Source organism: Abrus precatorius, unplaced genomic scaffold (genome assembly GCF_003935025.1).
Source record: "Abrus precatorius isolate BTA unplaced genomic scaffold, Abrus_2018 Scaffold5, whole genome shotgun sequence".
In the NCBI taxonomy this organism is placed as follows: domain Eukaryota; kingdom Viridiplantae; phylum Streptophyta; class Magnoliopsida; order Fabales; family Fabaceae; genus Abrus; species Abrus precatorius.
Window position 1 is genome coordinate 13,223,989 of NW_020874395.1, and position 24,003 is coordinate 13,247,991.

The 24,003-nt window shown below is 32.4% G+C and overlaps 3 protein-coding genes and 1 long non-coding RNA gene across 4 annotated transcripts; all 4 read left to right on the top strand.

The window, feature by feature from the left end:
• Positions 1-1,064: 1,064 nt before the first annotated feature.
• LOC113868061 lies at positions 1,065-1,638 on the top strand. The gene is made up of 3 exons (XR_003505210.1): positions 1,065-1,102; positions 1,204-1,414; positions 1,541-1,638. It is a non-coding gene; the product is annotated as an uncharacterized LOC113868061 (long non-coding RNA).
• Positions 1,639-1,803: 165 nt separating this feature from the next.
• Positions 1,804-4,968, top strand: LOC113866709 (CDT1-like protein a, chloroplastic). Its single transcript, XM_027501518.1, has 5 exons — positions 1,804-2,001; positions 2,339-3,214; positions 4,076-4,277; positions 4,371-4,461; positions 4,905-4,968. Exons 1-5 carry the CDS (start codon positions 1,804-1,806, stop codon positions 4,966-4,968), a joined length of 1,431 nt encoding a protein of 476 aa, XP_027357319.1.
• Positions 4,969-7,063: 2,095 nt separating this feature from the next.
• Positions 7,064-10,855, top strand: LOC113868059 (TMV resistance protein N-like). The gene is made up of 5 exons (XM_027503617.1): positions 7,064-7,554; positions 7,874-8,981; positions 9,176-9,466; positions 9,555-10,349; positions 10,439-10,855. The coding sequence occupies exons 1-5, from the start codon at positions 7,064-7,066 to the stop codon at positions 10,853-10,855; spliced, it is 3,102 nt and encodes a 1,033-aa protein (XP_027359418.1).
• A 3,596-nt stretch (positions 10,856-14,451) lies between these two features.
• LOC113866710 (TMV resistance protein N-like) lies at positions 14,452-22,725 on the top strand. Its single transcript, XM_027501519.1, has 7 exons — positions 14,452-14,948; positions 18,149-19,244; positions 19,381-19,656; positions 19,742-20,539; positions 20,623-21,367; positions 21,518-21,646; positions 21,848-22,725. Exons 1-7 carry the CDS (start codon positions 14,452-14,454, stop codon positions 22,723-22,725), a joined length of 4,419 nt encoding a protein of 1,472 aa, XP_027357320.1.
• Positions 22,726-24,003: the final 1,278 nt, after the last annotated feature.

The following is a 24,003-nucleotide window of genomic DNA, read 5'->3' on the forward strand; positions in this document are numbered from 1 at the left end:
AGTCTAATTTATTTTGTTGAAGTATATGTAATTGGTCTTTTTATTTATTTATTTTTGTGTTCTGTTATAATATTCTTTTTTAACACTTTTACCTGTAAGTGCTGTTTGACATTTTTTTAAATCTTTGAACCTTGGAAAAAAATATAAAAAGAAATATGAATTCAAGGGTTATTTTTTTTAAGATGTAAAAACAAAAAATAAAAATAACCCTTGAATTCTTGGACACACGTACTTTAGCCGTAAGCTTTACATATTATCAATCATAAATTTATAACACATAAAATTTTTTTTTGTAAAAAAAGATAAAAATTAACTTATTTTAACAAGTTATATTAATAAGCTTATTGAAATAAGTTAAAAACAATTTATAAAAGTCAATTATAAGTTTTTTTAAATAGACAAGTAAATAAATACATAAAAAATTATTAAAAAAGCTCTTAAAGTGTTTGAAAATGTTCCGAACATTTTAAACTAAGAAAAAAGATTTTGTGGTTTCTAGTTTTGTCTTCCATGGCTTCATGGTTGTGTAAAGACATGTTTTGTAAAATAAAAAGAAAATTAGAATCCTACAAATTTTCTCTTTAAGATTTATACAATATTTGATTAATTTGTATTTTAGATAATTGTTAATTTCCAATCCATTATGCATAAAACTTGTGTCTTAAGTGTATGTCTACATGAGAATTACTCTATCCTACACCGATCAAATACAAAAAAATCAATAACATACTAAAATATTAAATCATGTTAAAATTTCAAACAGAATGTGCCTAAATTAATTTCATGTCACGTTTTGTTTATAAATGCACTTTTTTCCATTTAAATTCATATTTTTCTTATGTAATCAATAATCAACATTTTAATTTTAAATAAATTTCATATATAAACAATTAATCTTATTTTAATAATGAAACATATAATTATTTTCTAGATATACCAAATTAATCAATCTTATCTTTAGAACACAAATGAATTCAAATTAAAATATAATTGTGTAACATATTTTATAACTTTAGTAAACGACGAAGGAGAAAAATATTTGAATCCACACATTTTCCCTCGCAAGTGGCAACACAGTGAACTCAGCTAGGGTTTCCATCAGGTAAACGTTCTTTCTCGAATCACCGTTTCGTTCCAATGCAACGACGCTGAAATCTTCGCGTTGCAGTTTGAATTCATGCACTGCTTTTCAATGTTCTACAGTTTTCGCTACTTCGTCGTCGTTTTGTTGTTGTTGTTGAAGAATGGATCAAGATAAAAAAGCGTGTGAGGAATCTTCAAAAAATGCTCTGGGTTTGAAGTGTGAGAAGATTCTGGAAGCAGTTGATAATCCAATTGCATGCCCCACTCCACAGAAGAACACTGAACCCTTACTCATCAAATCGAAAGAGGGACAAACCCAGCTTCCACAAAAGTACGCGCCATAATTAAATTCATTTTTTTAAAAAATTTTTTTGGCAAATTTTGCTTTTCAGTTTTTATTTTTTGAATTTTGCAGAAAAGTGTAATTTATGTTTTTTTTTTAATTTTGTTTTTTCAGATACTGGACACTTGCAGATTTGTTTAGTCATATGAGTTGTTCACTCAGATTGCTGCATCTGCGAAAAAAGACTCCAACTTTTCGAAATATTTGCCGCCAGGTTGAAGTTCTTTCGAAGAGGTAATTGTTTTATTCTTTAAATGCCCCAAATTAATTAATTGTTGCCATCCATTTGAAGCTTTTGATTGATGGGTTAAGGAAATGACTGTAGTGTGTTACTGTGTTTTATTTCCAGGAAATTCTCCTATGCCCATCTTGCGCAGATGAAGTATATACTTCCCGAAGGTGTATGCATAGATAAGGTGCTTGTTCATGATAAGAAGAGTTTGTGTATGACTCCTGATATGAAGATCACGTTGATATTTGAGGTTGTGGAAGATCGTTCTGGCGAATCTGCTGATCTGGCTCTTCGGCAATATTTTAATTCTAGGCTGATTGATTTCTTTAATATGCATCCTGAGGTAACGTATTTAATTGAGTTGTTATCCTTGTTAATTGTAATTGCGGTATTTGAAGCTGCAATTTACACCATCTTAACAGTGGTACGGGATTATTCTATATTCTGTAATCTAAATCTGTAGCTGTCATGCGGATTATTTTAAGCGGTCAAATTCCTTTGTTCTACTCCAATCGGAGCTTGTTCTGGAACTTGTTTGATTGTGTCTGAGGTATACATCTGAATGATCTGATACCTCTACCATCATGTGTGGTATCGTGTTATTTTGTGGTTAGGATTTACTTTTAATAACTGCCTTCCCTTGGGTCAGGCACAGTTATTTGCTTTTATGGTTGAGTTAGCTTGAGAAATTTGGAAGCGTGAATGATTCAAAAGAACTCATGCCGTCAATTTTTTTTGGCTTTGTTGTTGATAAGGTTACTGATATTCCGGAGGCCATACTGCCAGAACCCTTTAGTCAAAAAGCTTGTAGCTTGATTTGTGAAGATTCACATGTTAAAGAATTTACATTTGAATCTTCACATGCAAATTCTTCAACAGCACGTGTGTCAACTTCCACTCAAATTGAAACGTTGCTGGAGAAGAAATTTCAATTGTATCAATCTTTTAAAAGACATTTTTCTTGGAAGAGTGTTGCTGAACAGACAGAAAAAGTCCAGTGCTTGTCATCCACAAAAACTACGCCACCAGCTCATGCATCTGATTGCCTGGATAACCAAGAAAGCGAAAACACATGGCAGAAAGAATATGCACCTTTATCTGATCTTGCAGATAATCTGAAAACAGAAAAAGGGCACCAGAACGAATCACCAGAAGTGAAAACTCATGTTAATAATGTTATTAATACACCAGTAAATGTGATCTGCCCTCCACATTCTGTTAGTTGCAATAATTCTGAAAGTCCAGATATGAAAAATGTCTCTTGCTCTGCTGATAGTTTAATGACAGAGACACCTGTCCAGTCAGCACCTGATAGATTATTGCCCACATCTGATGTTAAGCTTCAGAACATGCCTAGCCAAAAGTCAACAGCATGTCATAAGCCAGCAAAAAGAGTGCTTGACTTTTCCCTCATGGAAGGTGATGATGGCTTGGACATTAGAGTAGACAAGTTAGAATCTAGTGAAGCTCCGCCTGAATTTGATCGCTTCCCTGAATCTAGGAGAGGATGGTGTGAGGATTGCAATTCTTTTGGTTCTGTTTCTGTACATCAGGAGGTATGCCATATTCTCTCACACCTGTTTTAAATTTTGACTGATTTGTCATGTCATACTTTTAACACTAAATATTCCATTTTGAATGAAGCAATTTATTTTCTAATATTATAATAGTTCATGTTAAATTCTAACTATTTATGAGGGCATATATGGCGATATATTAAAAAAGTGGGATAAAGGCGATGGCTATGAATAGATAATAAGGAGTGAGATATGTTTGAAAGATTAAAAGTGAAAACATCAGGATAGTCATGGAACATTAGTTTTTGTTCATAACGAGTTTATGATTTTATAATTCTAGTTAATATATTAAATAGGATGTCCACAGGGTGTAGTGGTGTACTAATATGATTGCTCCTTTCTCTTTCTAGATTTACAACAATGGATTTACCAAACACTCTTTATTCAGTTTGCATTTTTTTTTTCCTATTCTCCTCCTTCACTTTTCTGGTACCTCTCAAATATGTTACATATTCATGATTCACAAGTAAACGCTTGTGATGTGCATTTAAGACTATTGTTACCATACATTCTGAATTTTTGCTTAGTTTTAAGAATTGTAAATAGTAATACTTATTGGTTATTATTATTTATAACCTTGTGTATATATAGTATCCCTTCTTTTGAGTTTGACCCCCGCACTTACTAGCTTTGAGAGTCTACACTACTAATTTACAGTAAGATCTTTGATGTTCTTGTTACAGCATCTTTTGATCATGTTCAGTGGCCTTAATGTCTTAAAGATTCCTTTGAAAAGTCATGAGTGAATTTTCAATTATTTACCCTGCAAACTTTTATTGAAAAGATAATATTTTTCTTCTGAAAGTGATTTCTTTCTTGTAACTTGGTTTTTTGATGCAGGCAGAAGAGAGCCTTGGTAACTCTTTTGAAAAAACCAACCAAAATCAAGCTGGTTTTGATACACTGCATAAAAAATCCTCATCATTGCTGAATCTGGTTAATGTGATTCACTCTATATTTCAATCTGTCAAAAGAGCTCCACTCACGAAAGAGGAGCTCCTGCAAAAGATACTCATGAACAGTTTTGATTTTGTTGAGATTAGTATGTTCTAATTCTGTTGTTTACAAGGTACATGGTTTCTTTTTTATTGTTATTAATAGATTAAGTAGCTAACTGATATTGTCATGCCTATAGGAGAAGTTGAAGAACAGATTGAATCTCTGGAAAAGTTGGTGCCAGACTGGATCTGCAAGAAGTTGGTTCCTACTGGAGATGTTATGTACTGGTGGGTTTCTTCCTATTTACTGTTAATTAGATCTCTGTGCATTTAGAGAGTGAATCTCTTCTATGGGTATGAACATGTCTGTGATAGAATTTATAGGTCATTAGGTTAGAGTTGTTTTGTTTTATAAAATTTTGAGTGTGCGTGTTGGTAGTGGGGGGTGACATGTATGTAGGCAGGAATATTAGTTGACTAGCTGATACGTAGTTAATACTTGTTCAAATGAATATATAATGCATGCAACATTAATTATTTTGCTTTTCAATTCATTATATTTATATCTATTAATGCATGTTCTTCTGATTCTTCTTTCTTAATGAATGGCATTGGTATGCTATTTCTTAATCTGTGTTATTGTGAGCTAAAATCCACTGTCTACATGAAATTGTTTATTTTTTATTTTTGTTTTGAAATTCATTTAGTTTATAAAACCTGAACTTTTGCAGCATAAAAGAAGTTTCAGATTTGGACTCAGTTCGATCAAGGCTTTTCAGCAATGTGACTGTCTAAGTTGAGAGAAGGACTTTTATTAACTGATGATGCAAAAAATATGGTGTTGTAATTTTTTGTTGACTTTTGCTGTGTTTGATATGGTAATTAGAGGTTGAATTTTTTTTTTCCTTCATAATTGTTTGTGAGCCAGTCACAGTAACCGGTTCTGGTGAAATGGGAGAGGGGTCACCACATATGTGTAAAGCTGGTGTTCTTCATATTATATGTAGCACTTTTACTAGGTTAATGCTCAATCTTTATTTATTATGCTTTAATTTTTCCTTCTATTATTGGATAAATTTCTTATGCACAAGCTTGTTTAAGTGATTAATCTCGATTTCATAGCTGCCCCGAGATATCACCTTCACCGGGTTTACAATTATGAAACAAACAATTAATTATAATGAAAAGGAGCATTGATAAATAAAAGTTAAAAGTACAGAATAACTTTAATTGTTAAATTTCACAAATCCATAAAAATTGGCTGTTTCTTATCTTTCTTTCCTATGTGAGTGTGTGACTGAAAAGTAAGGGCTTGTTCGAGGAAAAACCCTTTGTCGCGTTCATTGCATATGTGGGTTGGTTCCCACTACTTTTTGTCCTGCAATGTCAGAGAATGCTCATGAATCTTCAAGGAAATCTTGGTTGCTCCAAGTTGCCTTTTTATTTTATTGTTTGACAATAAAATGAGTAACGTGAGTTCCACTATCAGGTTCATTTCTTGTTCTTAAAGCTTTTTATGTTGATGCTAAGCTCCATATTGTTTTCTCTTGTTTTTTTTCCCGAGCATTTATATGCATAGGTAGAAAAATGAATATTATTATAGTTCAGTCTTCTGACTAGAAAGACTGAACAATCATTTATCGATCCTTTTCTTTTTTGTCCAAATCGATCTTCTAGTCCTTCACTAGTGTACTTCATTTTCTTTTGAGGGCAGAATGATGCTCATCATAAACAATTGCAAAATCACCAATAGTTATCGAGACAATCAATTAGGCTGAAAATAGTATAGTCAAATAAAAAAATTACACGTAATTTATACTAAAAAAATATAAATAAAATAAACTTCAAAAATATTTTAGTAAAAATTACAATGAGGTATATTAAAATCTGACAGCGTTGCTAATACTTTCCCTTAAAAAGTTACTACTTTTAATCTTTTAACTAGTACCATGAAAATTTGCAACGGAACCTCTTATCAGACCTTGCTAAAGAATCTACAAGTTCCCTCCCTCGCTCTGTGGTGTCTGCATCAATACTATGGGACATTAGATTATTTGTTTTTGTAATGCCACAAAACAAACTCCACACGAAGCATTCTTTTTATAGTACTGAATATTCTTTTAAGAGTAAATTCCGAAGGTAGTTATCCAGATTTATGCATCGGACACTTATGAGATTTGAAAAATGTTTTGCTAGTTTCTAACTGATAAAAACAAAATCAATGACAAAGGAATAAAATGCATGATTTTTTACAAAGTTAGGTACTAATAAAGGTGTTTTAAATTTTAAAGAGTAAAATATTCAACCCATACAATTTTGAGTACTGAAAGATGTTTACTCATTCCTTTAATATTTGCAAACGTATATCTAATTTTATATATAAAAATAAAATGCAGGTCTTAATTCTTAAACAAGAGTATGTTTTAGAAATAACTCAAAGGAGAGAACACCTTTAAGAATGAGTTCTATTTCTCATGTCTTTTCCGGTATTAAACGTTTTTAATTCAATCTTGACTAAAATTCTGAATTTATTTATTTTTATTTTAAAAATTCTATCTTTTTAACTTAGTTTTATTTAATATAATATAATTTTAGTTTTAATTAATTTTTAAAATTTATAAAATATAAAAATAATAACACAATATAATTTAAATTATTTATTTTAAAAACTATTTTAATTTAATAATCTCGGTGCCTAAAGCTAGCTAGTACTTTTTAGCTTGCTGCTTTTGACTTCTGCTCTTAATAAAAAAATGTTAAACAACATTCGTAAGAATTACAAGTAAAAGAGAAAAAGAATTTCCTCATTTATTTTGTACGTTATATCTGTTTCTCTTCTGTTTTTGTTTAATTTCTATACACAACATTCACTCTACTAAGCTTTCATTTGATGGCTGTGCCACCATTCCTCAACGCTTCAATTAGTTATGAATTCACCTATGATGTGTTCCTCAGTTTCAGAGGCTCTGATACTCGCTACGGTTTCATTGGCAATCTCTACAAAGCTCTTCATGACAGAGGAATCCGAACCTTTATTGATGATGAGGAGCTTCAGAGAGGGGAAGAAATCACACCAGCACTTGTCAAGGCCATTGAAGAGTCAAGGATTGCCATTCCTGTCTTCTCCAATAACTATGCTGCTTCTTCTTTTTGCTTAGATGAACTTGTCAACATCATTCATAGCTTTCAAGCAAAGGGTAGGTTGGTTTTGCCCGTTTTTTACCATGTGGATCCTTCCCACGTGCGGCATCAGAGAGGGACTTATGGTGAAGCATTGGCTAGGCAGGAACTGAAGTTCAAGAACAACATGGAAAAGGTGCAGAATTGGCGAATGGCTCTTCGCCAAGTGGCTAACTTGTCTGGCTGGCATTTCAAACACGGGTATGTTCTTAATTCTATTTTGTTTTTCTTATTGAAAATCATGTTTTGGATGTGTCTTAGAAGTAACAGGAGAGTGCATTGTTACACTTTTTGATTAAAAAAACTCTCTTTTTGATTCCTTAGCTAGCATATGTCTAAGGACACTTGTTATGGAATCAAATGAATAGAACTTTTTTATTGGAGCTTATGTTGGGGTGTATTAGAAATCACATTGGAGTTTATCTGTGAAATTATTATGATCTGAAATGTAATAAACAAGGATGGAAATTATGGATACGATGGATTAATATGGCTTGACACAAACTCTCTTGATGGGCAGGGATGGATATGAACATGAGTTTATCGAGAAGATAGTTAAAGATGTCTCAAGAATGATTAAACATGTTGCTTTTCCGATTGCTGATTACCCAGTTGGATTGGACTCCCACGTGAAAAATGTAATTTCGCTTCTGGAAGTTGGTTTAGATGATAGAGTCCATGTGGTTGGTATCCATGGAATTGGAGGAATAGGTAAAACTACACTTGCTGTAGCAGTTTATAATTTCATTGCTGACTGTTTTCGAGGCTTATGTTTTCTTCCAAGTGTTAGAGAAAAATCAAACAAACACGGGTTAGTACATCTCCAAAAGATCCTTCTTTCAGAATTACTTGGAGAGAATGAAATTGAGTTGGCAAGTGTTAGACAAGGAATTTCAATAATACGACATAGGCTCCAAGGGAAGAAGGTTCTTTTGATTCTAGATGATGTTGACAATCTACAACAATTGGAGGCCATGGTTGGAGGATTTGATTGGTTTGGTTCTGGAAGCAGGGTTATTATTACAACTCGGGACAAACACTTGTTAGCAAGACATGGTGTTACCAGAACATATCAATTAAAGGAGTTAAGTAAGAGAGATGCTCTTCAATTGCTTTGTTGGAAGGCTTTTAAAACAGAAAAAGTTGATCCAGATTACATGGATGTCTTGAACCGTGCAGTAGCTTATGCTGCTGGACTTCCATTGGCATTGGTAGTAATAGGTTCCAATTTGTTTGGAAAAAGTATAGAAGAATGGCAATCTGCATTAGATGGGTATAAAAGGATTCCTGATAAACAGATCCAAAAGATACTCAAAGTAAGCTTTGATGCTTTGAAGGAAGATGAACAGTGTGTTTTTCTTGATATTGCTTGTTGCTTCAAAGGATATCGATTGGCTGAGATTGAAGATATACTCTATGCTCATCATGGTAGCTGCATGAAATATCAAATTGGAGTGTTGCTTGAAAAATCTCTCATAAACCTTAGTTCAAATGATAAGGTGACATTACATGATTTGATAGAGGACATGGGTAAAGAAATTGTCCGACAAGAATCACCAATGGAGCCTGGGAAACGCAGTAGGTTATGGTTTCCAAAGGATATAGTTCATGTTTTGGAAGAAAATACGGTAAGACTAATACGGATGATTTAGTTTTTCATCTTTAATCATGATTTATCTCTTTTGACTGTCATATACTCACATCACAATTGTTGTTTTACACTTTATATGTGTAAATTTGTATAGATGTTTGCGTTGAACTCCTAACATATATTCATTGTTTTTTGGCTGATTTGTGCTTTTGTTTCTTTTTGTTTTAAAAGGGAACTAGTAACATTGAAATCATACATCTGAATTTCCCCTTTTTTGAAGAAGTAGTAGTAGATTGGGATGGAGAAGCCTTCAAGAAGATGAAAAACCTCAAAACACTTATTATTAAAATAGGCTGTTTTTCCAAGGGTCCCAAACATCTTCCAAATAGTTTAAGATTACTGGAGTGGTGGAGATATCCTTCACAAGATTTACCATTTGATTTTTATCCAAAGGAACTTGCCACATGCAAGTTTCCCTATGATCACTTTACATCATTCAAGTGGGCTAGCTTTGTGAATAAGGCAAGTGTAAGATCTTATATATTAAAAAATTCACTTTTAAGACTCTTCACTTTGTTCTGATTTCTTTGTTTTCATTTTTTTGCAGAAGTTCGTGAATATAAGGGTTTTAAACTTTGACTCATGTCAGTGTTTAACTCAGATAAATGACTTATCTGGTCTCCCAAATTTAGAAGAACTTTCATTTTATGGTTGTTATAATTTAGTTACAATTCATGATTCAGTTGGCTTACTAAACAGACTTAAAGTCTTGAGAGCTGAAGGTTGCATGAAGCTTAGGATTTTTCCACCCCTCAAGTTGGCGTCTCTAGAAAAACTTGAACTTTCATATTGTTCAAGTCTAGAAAGATTTCCAGAAATATTAGGAAAGATGGAAAACATAACAGAGCTTATGTTGTTTCAGGTTTCCATAAAAGAATTTCCATTTTCATTTCGAAATCTAACTCGGCTTCAGAGACTAACAATGGATGCTATCGAAGATGTTAAGTTACCAGGTAGCATTGTCACGATGCCAGAACTAGCTGTGATTTCTATTTTCATTTTTAAAGGAGAACTATTGCTAAAACCGGAAGAGGGTAAAGAAAAAGTGAGCTTGATGATGTCTTCAAATGTGACACATCTTTATCTCCAATACACCAACCTGTCAAATGAATCTTTGGCAATAGGTCTCACATGGTTTGCTAATGTTAAAGAATTAGTCATATCGTGCAGTAATTTCACAATTCTTCCTGAATGCATCAAAGAATGTCACTTTTTACGGAAGCTTATGTTGAATGATTGCTATTGTCTCGAAGAAATCCAAGGGATTCCGCCAAACTTAAATTATTTCAATGCAATAAACTGCATATCCTTGACTTCCTCATCTAGAAGCATGTTACTAAATCAGGTTTTAATTCCTTTTTATTATGTATTTGATTGAATTGTTGATACTCTATCTTAATATTGATAAACTTTGAAATCATTTATGAATAATAGGAATTGCATGAAGCTGGAAACACTGAATTTTGTTTTCCAGGAGCAAGGATTCCAGAGTGGTTTGAGCATCAAAGCATGGAACCATCAATATCTTTTTGGTTTCGTAACAAATTTCCTGGCATAGCTATCTGCATTGTTTCTTCCTTGACATGGGGTGAATATGATATGGATGTGATCATCAGTGGCAATGAATTTTTCTTTACTATTGAGCATTCAGTTGTTGACATTATGGAACTGGATCATACCTATCTTTTTGATATGCAAATGAAAAAATTCAATGATGATCCGGTCAAATCACTTTCAGAAAATGAATGGAACCTTGCAACAATTACATGTGAGGGTGCATCCACTATCGGGATTCATGTATTCAAACAGGAAAGGAGCAAGGGGGATATTAGATTCACCATTCCTTTTTGAAATTGAAAACTAGATTTGGCTATAGACTTGGAACTTGCTACCTCCCCCAGGGTATAATGCTAATACTGAGCTTACTCTTTTAAATGCCAGAACTGAGTCATTTCTCTTACACGTTGATTCTTTTGTGTATCAAAGCAAATGAGGCCGATCTTCTAATTCTGAGACTCCACGACAGATTTAATTTGCCTACAAAGATAACTCATGTACATTATGTTCCTGTGAGATGTTGTGGTAAGAAGTATATAAATTATTTTAGACAAGGGTATCTCCTTGTATGATACAATCTTGTATGTATTTATTTATATATTTGGAAATTACTTCATTTTTTGATAAACATAAAGTGACTAATTTTTAATTACTTCAGGACCAAAATCAAATTCTTTCGTTTTGTTCATGGCAAACATGAAAGGTGAGGTTCACACAGGAAGGCTGCTGCTTGTCTGCCTATTTTGTAAGCTACAAGTTTTGGTCCTTACCTTTAATCCTTTATTGATTTTACTTTGTTCTTTTTATCAAATTTGTTAAGTCCTTGGGCAATGTGCCATTTTGGTGAGAACTGTTACTACATATCTTGAATTTTTGTCTAGTTTCAAATTCGAAGACCTCTAATTGCTGTCTCCTGATTATTGTGACATGTGCAGATCTGAGTTCTGAAAGTGATTTCTCATTTGCTTTTGCATTATTCAGGAGCTTCCTTTCGTTGGGTTTTCTCCAAGGAGGTCCAGAAGTTCGTGTGTATTAATTTTAGAGGTTTTGGTGTCAATAGAGATTCTAAAAGGCTTTGGCATTATGCTCAATTTGCAGTTGACTGGAGTGTAAGGTGGGATCATTTGGTTCACTTAGCTTTTTTATGGTGTATACCAAAGGACTTTTAGTTTTAAGTAGTGTGTCTTAGGTATCCTCGTGTAATTGTTTCTTCTTTTCTCTTAATGAATTCTTTGTTTATAAAAATAGAAGCATACCCTGGTGTATTCAATATCCTTTCTTTTGACCCTCCACCCTGGAGAAGTCATGAATGAATTCTTCTTTATCTTTTCCAAACCCGTAACTAAATGTTATTTTTTCTTCTTTTTTAATCTTTTCTTGAATCGAGTGTTTTTATCACTCTTATCACTTGTCTTCATTCTGAACTAGATGGAGTAGTTCTGGATTTCCAAGAAAAGGCTTCAAGAAGATCTTCGCATGCTTCAAGGTTTGCAGACCTGAAAATGTGACAACTAGTTGCCACAGGAGAAACTTTAGGAGAATATATCTTCTTTTTCAGCAGCAAGAACTGAAGAAAAGATTAGAAAAAACATCAATTTTCTTTCCTTTATTCAATTATCACCTATGACCATTACAAAGAGCTAATGCTTCTAAAGAAAGTAAAATTAGAAGAAAATAGAAATCTTGTGCCAGTATGGCCAAAATTTTTACTTGTTTGGAACTTAGCCATGTCCCTTGTTGACATTCTATCTTTCCATTGCATTTTTCATGTTCTCAGGGTTCAAGAACCATTCTATCAATTAATTAACCAAGATGAATCGAATGCAGAAGCCGTGCACGGTTCAATTTAACAAAAAAACAATCTGATATTTGCCATACTCATTTTCGGGAAATAGGAGATATTGATCAACACTCAGTGTCAAATGTAGAATCTGTCACATTTGCAAGACACCCAACCCAAAACCATGTATATGAGTGAAATTAACCCGGAAAGCATTTCAGATTGTACAATCTTAAAAAGATTCTCTCTTTTGTTGCATCCTGAAAGTTTTGCATTGATGAAAGATAATCTAACCTCAGTTTGTTACTGGAACATTTATTTATTTTTATTTAATCTTAATTTAAATATTTATTTTTTCATAAATTATTTTTAAAATTTAAAAATTCCATTACTTTAATTTAATCTTATTAATGTTTTTAAAATTTATAAATTTAAAAAGTCTCTCAATATACACTTAATTTTTTTTATTTTTAATAAATATTTTAATTGGGTAACTAGTACAAATAAATTGTAGAAAAGATAATAGAATTACGTTCATGTACAACATATATGAATAAATTTAATGTCACAACATAAAAAAAGGTTTTGAGCAATTGTTTGGTGCACTTATTTTGTTTCAGAACTTACCCCATGCGTTCTTCTTTAATCCTGTTCTAATCTTTTATGTCCAACTTTGGATTCCAACCGCGTAAAAAATAAGATGTTAGTGTTTCTTTCGAAATTTGAACCGTGTGAATTAGCATACGTGTTTCATAAACTTTGATAATGACTAAATATTAAATTAGTCACTTTTCTTGTAATTTAACTGTGCATGTTTTTGGGCTGACTACCTCTTGTAATCATGCTTTTATCCATTTTTAATATTTTTTTTTATAAATAGTCATTGAGATTATGTGGGTGAAATGTTTTAATTTTTGTAATTTTAAAATTCTCTTGTGAGTAACTTTATAAAATATTTTTTCTTTATATTTTTTAGTAAAATTAAAAAAGCTAAGGAGATTTTTTTTTTATATAAAATAAAGATTGATGTAAAATATAAAATCTCATGAATTAAAATGACAAACTTATAAAATTTGGAGAACAAGTTTAAGAGTTTACTGTGTAACAATCATTTAGTAATATTAAAAGAAAGATGGAGTACTGGGCAAGTCTTTTTTTGTTTTTCAGGCTACTCCGAGTTATTACCCAATTGCATCTTTAAGAAAGCAAAAAAAAGAATTGTAGGGAAGAAAAATTGCAAGCCACAAAACAAGATATTAGTGAAATGATGGTACGTCAAAGATTTTGTTTATGGTGTCATGTTAATTACAGCTTTGCAAAAGCTATTTCAAAAAGGAATTTCAACTTGATTATTACCCTCCCCCTTGTTTCCTTTGTGTGTTTTGCTTAAAAATAAAGCTTGTAGTGCTTTGAACTCTTACAAGTGGTTCCCAATTCAATCTCACTCTATGTTGGTACTTCTAATCTTGTGGTGTCATAGTTAATTTTCAGTTCAAAGAACTTCTTTTCCATTAATCTTACATATGCCAATAGTATTTTGCACGCTACATTATTTGTTTCTCACCACAATCAACCTTTGTTTATTTATTTTCTTTTGTTTCTTTAACTTTTGGTCCACCTCCTGCTAGCAAAATGTTAATTAGATTCTTGCTTTGTAAATGGTTTCTCTGCAGTTCATTATAATTAGATTCTCTGATTTTTTTAATTTTGTTTGTCAGTTTGTTTTTAAGTTCTAAATTTTGAATAGAATAATCATAATATATGACAGGTCAAAATGGTTTGTACTTTATGCTTTCTTATTGTGTTCATATAATATAATAATCTATATGATTTATGTTTTATAAAATGAATTAAAAATCTTGGTCAGATGACAGGCTATCATGAACATCAATATTATCGACCTTTCTGTTTGGTTGACTTTTATTTTCAACAGCTCAAAAACAATCAAAGTTATACTCGGCAAAATTGGTTAATCAAGATTCTAGCTTGCTAGCTTCCTACTTCTTATGGCAATTTATGTTGTTTATCTCGAAAGTTTTCACACCCTTTTAAAGTTTGAAAAATTCATGTGACACAGTGCTTGTTAGAATTTGCCAAATTATAGCATCTAATGAGTCCACTTCAAGAGCCTTCATCTTCTAACTCCTTCAACCATGGTTGGACTTATGATGTGTTTGTAAGCTTCCACGGGGAAGATACTCGATATAGTTTCACAGGAAATCTTTGTAATGCTTTGCACCAAAAGGGAATCAACACTTTCAAAGATGACTCAAAACTTAAGAAAGGAGAAGGGATTTCACCTTCTCTTCTCAAAGCAATTGATGAGTCTAGGATTGCAATAATTGTTTTCTCACAAAATTATGCATCCTCAAGTTGGTGTCTTGATGAATTAGTGAGGATCATGGAGCGTATGAAAGAGAAGGGACAGTTGGTGAGGCCAGTTTTCTACTATGTTGATCCTTCAGATGTAAGGCATCAAAGGAGAAGTTTTAGAAGTTCAATGACTAAGCATGAAGAAAATCTCAATATTGACAAAGAAAGGGTGTGTAAATGGAGAACTGCACTGAAAGAAGCAGCTAATTTGTCAGGATGGCATTTCAAATATGGGTATAAACATCTCTTGCGTTATAAGCTTTTCTTTCAATTTTAGTCTTCATATTATAGATTCATATTATTTTTGGATAAATTATGACAAAATTATCATCTAATTACTTGCCCTGATTTCATTATCTTCATGCAATTTAAAATTTGACACTTCTTGGGCTTTACTCTCTTTGATTCTTTTTATCAGAAATAACTACCATTTTTTGTTCTAATTATAAGTAGTAGAAAACCATTTTTAGATGCATTAATTATTAAATTACTTTTATACCTTTATTTATTGTGACATTTGTCTTAACAATACATATTTTCATTTCATATATTCATTTATTTAATATATATCTCACTATTTTGACTATTTAACACTACAAGTATTTTTGAAATACAATATAAATTTATAACATATAACTTTTTTATTTTATCTTGATGAATTAGTTATTTATTTTTCATAAAAGGGATCGGAGAAGGTATAAGGATAAGGATTACAAACATACATAAGCTGGAAATTGATAATCAGATAATTACTGAGAAAAAGTTGTCCTTATAATCAGTAGGCAAGATATGAACATAACAAATTACTTAGGGTGCCCGAATTATGTGTTATCGATGCAAAAATCCGTTGAAAATGTTTTTTTTCTTAATCATAGGGTGACAGATAGAAAATTTAGGGGAACATTTCATTATCTTTGATCTACTATTCTTCATGGGAGATAATCCGGCCTACTCGAGGTTTGTAAGATAGTTCATTAATCTATATATTGGGACTAACTATAGGTTAACTTTTTTAATGATTTTTTCTTAATTATTTCATTAGTAACCAATAATACACACACATAAATGTATAACTGAGGTCAATTGCAGGTCAGAAGAAATCATTGGTAAATTAAGTCCAAACAAATTCAATCATGTTTTACCTTTGCTTCTAAGTCCAAAAACAAATATTAACTACTAATGGCAAGAGACAGATACAGTGTTGAAGAAGAAACTTACAATAAAAATTGTATATATGTTCTGTATTCTTACCTCTTGGCAATTTTTCTAGCACTCCTCTGGTGCGTTATGCAATTATCCTTAATAATTTTTCTTAATATTTTCTAGTTTCTTATTTTTGTACAATCTCATTTAATATGAAATTTTGGGCAACATAGAATTATATTTCTGTTTCCATTTAGTTCTTCCATTGCTTTGGGGAGACTACTCCATTTAAGGATAGAGCATGATTGAATGCAAGGAACCTCATCACGCTGGACATTATAACTGAAAAAGCAAATCACCTGTCCCTTTTTGTTTCTATTATGCTTCTTGAAAGATAATACTGGCTTCTGTACGATAACAATAACAACTAAGTATGATTTTGTTGAGGTGTTAGTTTTTAATGGGAGGGACCAGAAAGGAGATAAGCAAAGAGAACTTGTAAAAATTTGTTTAGGGTTAAATATGTTTTTGGTCTTTCAAAATACATCAAATTTTGGTACCTAACTTGAACTGGATTGCCTTAGGTGAAGGATACTTGTGGTTTAGAAAAAAAAAAAAACAAATTTTTGATTTTGGTCCTTATAATTTTTTTTTGGTATTAGTTTCAACAGTAAAAAAAAACTTTTGTTCCTAGGCACTATTAAATGACGACATGGCTAATTTAGATGTTACCACATATCAATTTTATGCTACATGTTGCTTGTTGATAAAGCCACATAAGTGAGAGGACCAAAACTAACAATTTTTGAAAATTTAGGGACAAAAAATAAATAATTTTTTTTATAGGGATGATAACTTTTTGGCAAGTGCACCAAATCATTGAAATAACAAAATAGATTTATCATTTGTAGGGATTAATGTCAAGTACCAAACGACAAAAATATTACTAGTTGAGTAAAAAACAGAGTACAATTATAAACAGAAAAATTAAATAAAGTGCAGAATGTAAAAGCATAAGTGCTAAAAAATTTAAATACGGAATTGAAAATTCAGATGGAAGGGATTAATTATAAATAAAACTAACTTGCAGAATGTAATTGAATAAGATAATGAAACTGAGTTGTAAATTAACTAAGAAGTAGGTTGAGTTTAGAATTCCTTATCCTTTTTTCCCTTGCATAAAATACGTATACAACAAAAAATACAGCTCAGTTTAATGACTAGGTCTTCTAAAATATCTAATCTCAATTCCTTGGTTAGTTGGTTCTAAAATAAATTTAGCTTCCTAATTTCTTAGATAAACCCAAAAACGTTCAGCGTTAAGATTAAAACTCAAATGACCACATCATTATAAACTTCTATTCCTAGATAATTTATAACAAACATTTTGATCCCAGTTCAAGAAAGTTCACAACTTCTCAATCATAAACTTTTTTCATCAATCTCGATTACGTAAAATAGAGAGACATTAAGTTCATAATCAAAAGTGTTAGATTAAAGTTTATATTTTGAATTACATTCAATGCTTAGTTCATTGCAATGGGTAAAAGAATAGGTTTATCCTTACTCAATCCTAAGGAAATTAGCAAAACATAATAGAAATAAAGAAGAAGAAACTGAAATATATTGCAGAAAAAAAATCATGTTCAACAGAAAGAGCTTAAAGTAGAATATAAAATGTACAAAACTACTGTTGCATTACAAAACTAAGAGAAAGAAGGGATGTAACTCAACTTTTCATCAAAATTCCATAGAAAAAAAGGAAGAAAATACCTTAGCTGACATTCCTATGTAAAACTCTACAAAAACCTAAAATTGCGCGTTCTTGAAATGTAATAAAAAATCTTGTCAATTTGCAGAAAATTCTGTTTTTATATGTTTTATCAGGTTCTGTTCCCACAATAAAAAATGCATGTGCTCACAAATGTGTCTTGCAGCAATTCAACTTCTTCTCTTTAAATCCAATTAGGATTTCTCTTCTTAATCCTTCAAAAATCAACTGCAAACCATTAATAATTGAAATAATTTATTACATTTCTAGCAATAGCATCTTTCCATTAAATATTTCAGTTAATTTTCATTAACTTAATTATTAATTCAATGAAATGTGCCATAAACCTTCAATTACTAAGAGTCAATGACTCATCAAGGGACCAAAATGAAACTCGGTGTATTTTGAGAGACCAAAAATATATTAAAGCCTTTATATATCCTCAAGATTTTCCGTCACTCATACCAAATATACAATGAACTTAAGTTCAAGTACCTGTGTTTTCTTACAAATTCTGCAGGTATGAGTTTGAATTTATTCAAAGGATTGCTGAAGAAATCTCTAGCAAATTAAATCTTACCTCCTTGCACATAGCTGATCATCCAGTTGGATTGGATTATCGAATGTCAAAAGTGGTATCCCTTCTAGGAATTAAATCTAATGATGAGGTGTGTATGGTTGGAATATATGGATTTGGTGGGATTGGTAAAACCACAATTGCTCGATCTGTCTATAACTTAATTGCTAATAAGTTTGAAGGTTCTAGCTTTCTTGCTGATGTAAGAGAAAATTCAATGAAACGTGGTCTAGTACAACTACAAGAGACCCTTCTCTTTCATTTGCTTGGAGAAAACATCAAGTTGAGTGATGTGAGTGAAGGAATTCCTATAATAAAAAGAAGGCTTCACAACAAGAAGGTCCTTTTGATTCTTGATGATGTGGATAATGTGAAACAACTGTGTTCCCTGGCTGGAAGCCAAGATTGGTTTGGTTCCGGAAGCAGGATTATCATAACAACAAGAAATAAACATTTGCTAGCTATTCATGGGGTTGAAAAAATATATGAAGTGAAAGAATTGAATGATGAAGAAGCTCTTGAACTATTTAGTTTGAATGCTTTTAAAAGAAGGGAGCCTGATGCAAGTTATGCACAGATAGCAAACCGTGTAGTGAAATATGCCAAAGGCCTTCCATTAGCTTTGAATGTAATAGGATCTGATTTATTTGGAAAGACAATAGAAGAATGGGCAAGTGCATTGAAGAAATATGAAACAATCCCAAGCAAAGATATTCTAGATGTACTTAAAGTCAGCTATGATAATTTGGATGATAATGAAAAAGAAATTTTCCTTGACATTGCATGTTTCTTCGAAGGAAATTTGAAGGAGGACGTAGAAAAGACACTGGATGCCTCACGTTTTTGTTCAAAATATGGAATCGGAGTTCTTATTGATAAATCTTTAGTAACAATTAGTGAATCCAATACAGTTAAGATGCATGATCTTATACAAGACCTGGGCAAAGACATTGCTAGAAAGGATTCGCCACATGACCCTGGCAAACGTAGGAGACTGTGGCATCATGAGGATGTTCTTGAGGTCTTGACAAGAAAAACAGTGAGTGTGAATCAATATTGATTTTTAGCACGTTATTTTCTCTCCCTTAATTTTCTTTGAGCAGATTATGAAAAATTTCACTAAAGCATTTGTCAATTTGTCATTTACATGGTTGCTTCTTGGTGCTTGAATAAAGGGAGCTGATACAATTGAAGGAATAATGTTGGACATGAGCAACCTACAACAAGAAGTTCAGTTAAAAACTGACGCCTTTGAAAAAATGAGGAGACTCAGAATTCTCATAGTTCGGAAAGCACAAGTTTCTGGATCTCCCCAATACCTCCCAAATAATTTGAGATTTCTTGAATGGAATGAATATCCTTTACCATCTTTACCTGCTGATTTTCATCCAGAAGCACTTGTTGTACTCAACTTGCCCCAGAGTCATCTTAAAATGAATGAGCCATTCAAGGTATGTGTGTGATCCTTATTTCTATATTAATATGATGTAACTTTTATCTACAAAATTCTGAGCACCAACTGTTCTTGATATGCAGAAGTTTGAGCATTTGACTTTTATGAACTTCAGCTATTGTGACTCCCTAACAACACTACCTGATGTCTCAACAACCCCTAATCTAACTAGACTTCTTCTTAATAATTGTCCAAACTTAGTGGACATTCATGATTCTGTTGGACATCTTGACAAACTAGTCACATTAAGCACACAAGGATGCCCAAAACTCGTGAGTTTTCCACGAGGTTTGAGATCATCATCTCTTGAATACCTTAATCTTGGCAAATGTTCTAGCATTCAGAGTTTCCCAGATGTATTGGCTAAAGTGGAGAATATGAAAAATATTGATATAGGAGGGACAGCCATAAAAAGATTTCCAAATTCAATTAAAAACTTTAATAGTCTTGAAGAGTTAAGGCTGACATCTTGCCTAAGTTTTGAGGATCTACCAACCAACACAGTATTGTTTCAAAATATTGAAGAGCTTAATGTAGAGCGATGTCAACAACTTCCAAAACTTCTATGGAAGTCATTAGGAGACAGGACGAATTGGAATCCGAAGTTAAGTGGATTGACTCTCAAAAACTGTGATCTATCAGATGAAGATCTTGAGTTAATTCTCAAGTGTTTCCTAAAACTGAAATCCTTGAACCTATCCGATAATAACTTTTTGACCATCCCTGCTTGCATTGAAGATCTTTGCCACCTGTTATTTCTTCATGTGGATAACTGCAAGCTGCTTAGAAATATTTCAGTGCTTCCACAATACCTGCAATACATAGATGCAAGGAATTGCGTATCATTGACTCCCCAATCATCAGATGTAATTTTGAGTCAGGTTTATTTTTCTCCTGTCTTTTGTATTCATTTGTTGAGCTTCTACATTTCTTTAGCTGATAAACCTTTTTTGTGGATGAACAGGCATTTCAGGAGGTTGAGTACATAGACATTGTTGTGTTCAGGACAAAAATTCCAAGTTGGTTTGATCACTGTAGTAAAGGAAGGTCCTTGACTTTCTGGGTTCGTAGAAAATTCCCTACCATTGCTCTATTTTTTCTTTTAGGAGGTGAATATCAAAGGAAAGTTAATCACACATGTGAATTCCGTTTGGATATCAATGGACTCCAAGTATTTCAACAAAGAAGAGAGTGGCCAGTTGATCATGTATGGCTGTTTGATATGAGAATTCACCTCACTGCCAAAGAGTGGCACAACATTAATGAAAAAATAAAATCTGGTTGGAATCGTGTGGAGATTTTGTGTTCAGTCATGAATGAGCCCAAAAATGTAACTGTTAAATGTTGTGGAATTCATTTATACAAAGATAGAATGAATATTCACCATGTCTCCTTTGTAAATCCTGATCTTCAAGGCTCAAATATAGCCCATGATAACATAAATGACAGTTTGGATATCCATGATGAAGCAAGAGAAGATGTTCTTTTCCCTTCAATATCAGATAAATACTTTGCCAAGAATATATTGGAGTTCATGAGAAATCTTCAATCTAGCAAGAAAAACGGTGGTAATGAGCATGATTATGGTGGGGAGTTGGAACTAAACAGTGAAAGTGACAATGAGGACATGGAAGAGGAACAACATTCAGCTTCCCTCAGTCATCAAATCCTAGGAAACAATGAAGTTGTGAATAATGACAAAGGAAAAGGTATGGTAGTGCATAAATAAACATTAGGAAAAACAAAGCAGGGAGCGACATTATGAGCCAACATGAAATTAATGGCAAGACTGAGAATTCAATGATAATGGTTACTATAACATGCATACCTTTATAATTTTAAATGATCTTGTTTTGCAGACACCAATTCCTGCAAAATTCTTCTGGTTCCTTTAACTGAAACACAAGAAGAACCTCTTGCTACAAGTATCCATAATAAAGAGCTAATGCTTGTGAAGAAAGAAAAATTGATGGAGAATGAAAATCTGTGCCAGTAAGTCAAAAACTTATACTTTTTGCAAGTTATACAGGGGACTTTAACCTTTTGTCTTACCATTTTATTTTTTCATGCTCTCAGGAGTCAACTACTATTGCACCAACAAACAGCAGCTGAAACACAACTGGGTGATCAAGTCAAATCTGGAAACAAATCAATATTGGCTTCACAAAAAGAAATATCAAGACGTCAAGTTGAATCAGATGTAGAAGCCACATTGAATTTTAATCAAAGTCAAGAAAATATCTTCCATACTCATTTTCCTGAAAGATATGGTAATGGTCAGGGTCAACAAGCTGTGTCAAATGCAGAAGCCTACATAAATATTTTTGAATCTTCCATAAATGAAGACAACATGGAAGCATTTTATGCTTCTCTTGAACCAGAAACCACTTCTCTGTCACATGTCCAAGACATGCAACCCAACAATGTATCTGTCAAGCCTAGGCCTAGTGAAGAAACCCAGAAATGGTTGCAGATTCTACGGGACTTTGTCTCAAAAAAATTCTCTCTTTTGTTGCACCCAGGACGTTCTGGATTGATGAAAGAGTCCCTAAATTACTTCCGCAGTTTGACACCAGATGAAGGACTTTCTCTGAGAACTAAATCAGCAATACAACAACTTTCACTAAGTTTCGCTAAATGGAATTTGGACTATAACAATGCAAACCTTAAACTTGAGTCAGCAACTGCAGACCTATCAAAAGCTGAGAAATTGAAAGATGATCTTAAAGCTAATGTTAAAGAATTCCAGGACATGGACATGGTGGAGAAGTGTTTGTGTAATCAATTGTCCATCTTGCATAAAGAGAAGAGAGACCTTGAAGAGAAAATCAATGCCATAAAAGCTGAGATTGCAGATTCTACAGCACAGAGAGACATAGTTGCTAAGAGAAAGAGAGAATTGTTTCATGAAGGAAGAGTGATGAAAGCCGAAACGGATGATTTGAGGAACCAAGTGCCAAGGCTGAAAGCTGATGAGGAATGGGCAAAATTAACACAAGCCAATATTGAAGCAGAGTGGTCAAAGATTGGAGAACAATTCATTCGAAGCATGCATTTTGAAGACTAAATCTAAGAATCTTTACATTATTCCAGGTTTATGTTAACCAAGGATGAAATGATCTTAAAAAAATGGTAATATTCATACTTTATATGCCTATTTTGCTTTGTAGATGTTGTCTCATATGACTGTAATAGCAAAATCTGATGCATCTAAACAGGAATACAACATTCATATGTTATCTCGCTGCTTCTTTTATTCTCCAATATTACACAGACATCCTGCTTGTACAGTTTTCTTAAAGTCCTCTTTTAACCTTCTATACTGGAAATTTCAAGAGCAAGGGCATTGCACAAGAAATCACAAAGCTTAACAGTCCAGTGATGTTGAGAAGTCTAAACATCACAACACCATATCCTCATTTATTGATGTATTGACAGGAATCACAGACACAAAGCTTTGCTTAAAGCTTTTATTCTCCTATATTACACAGACATCCTGGTTGTACAGTTTGCTTAAAGTTCTCTTTTTTCTTCTGAATGTGATAAGTCCATATTTTGGAGTGTTTTTATAACTTATTTCTATATGTTTAGCCTTTATTTGATGAGGATTTTATATTGATTTATTAATTAATTGTTGCAGATTTTCACAAATCATTCATCATTGAATCAGGGAAGCATTTTGGTTACAATTGAATAAAATTTGATAGAAACCAGGGTCATGCACAACAAGAACCAAGACGTTGCTTAATAGTCCGCTTGTGAGTGTTTCGTGACCATGTACAACTATTTTAGAGGGTATGGTCGTGCTTCACTTCTAGTGCAATTAATTAAGAGATTTTCAAGGGCTTGTGAGAATGAATTTAAAATCAAATTTTGAATTTGAAATTTAAATTTGGTAATAAAAAAATATATCTTTATCTATTGATAAGTCATATATTTATTAGAGATGAAACATGTTTTTTTAAGAGGCCAAATCAAGATCTTTTGTGGATTCTACACTCTATATAAAGATGCCTCACACTTGAAATATACTTTTTTCTCTTAGAGACCGTTTGACTTAAATACTTTTGTCTAACCGGTTTGTAATGACATTGAGAGCCGATTAGGAGGAGAGATCATTGGTAAATATGTAATATATCTTTTCAGAGTCTGATTTTAGGAACAACAACTTCTTTTATTTTTTTTCTTTTAAGATTCCTTTAGTTTGCGTTTTCTTTTCAAATAACTATGAGTCACTTTATAATTATTTTTGTTGTTTTTTCATTATAAGTAGTTAAATCCATAACTAGAGCTATCATGAATCCTTTGCACGTTTTTTGTAATCTTTATATTTAATGACAATTGT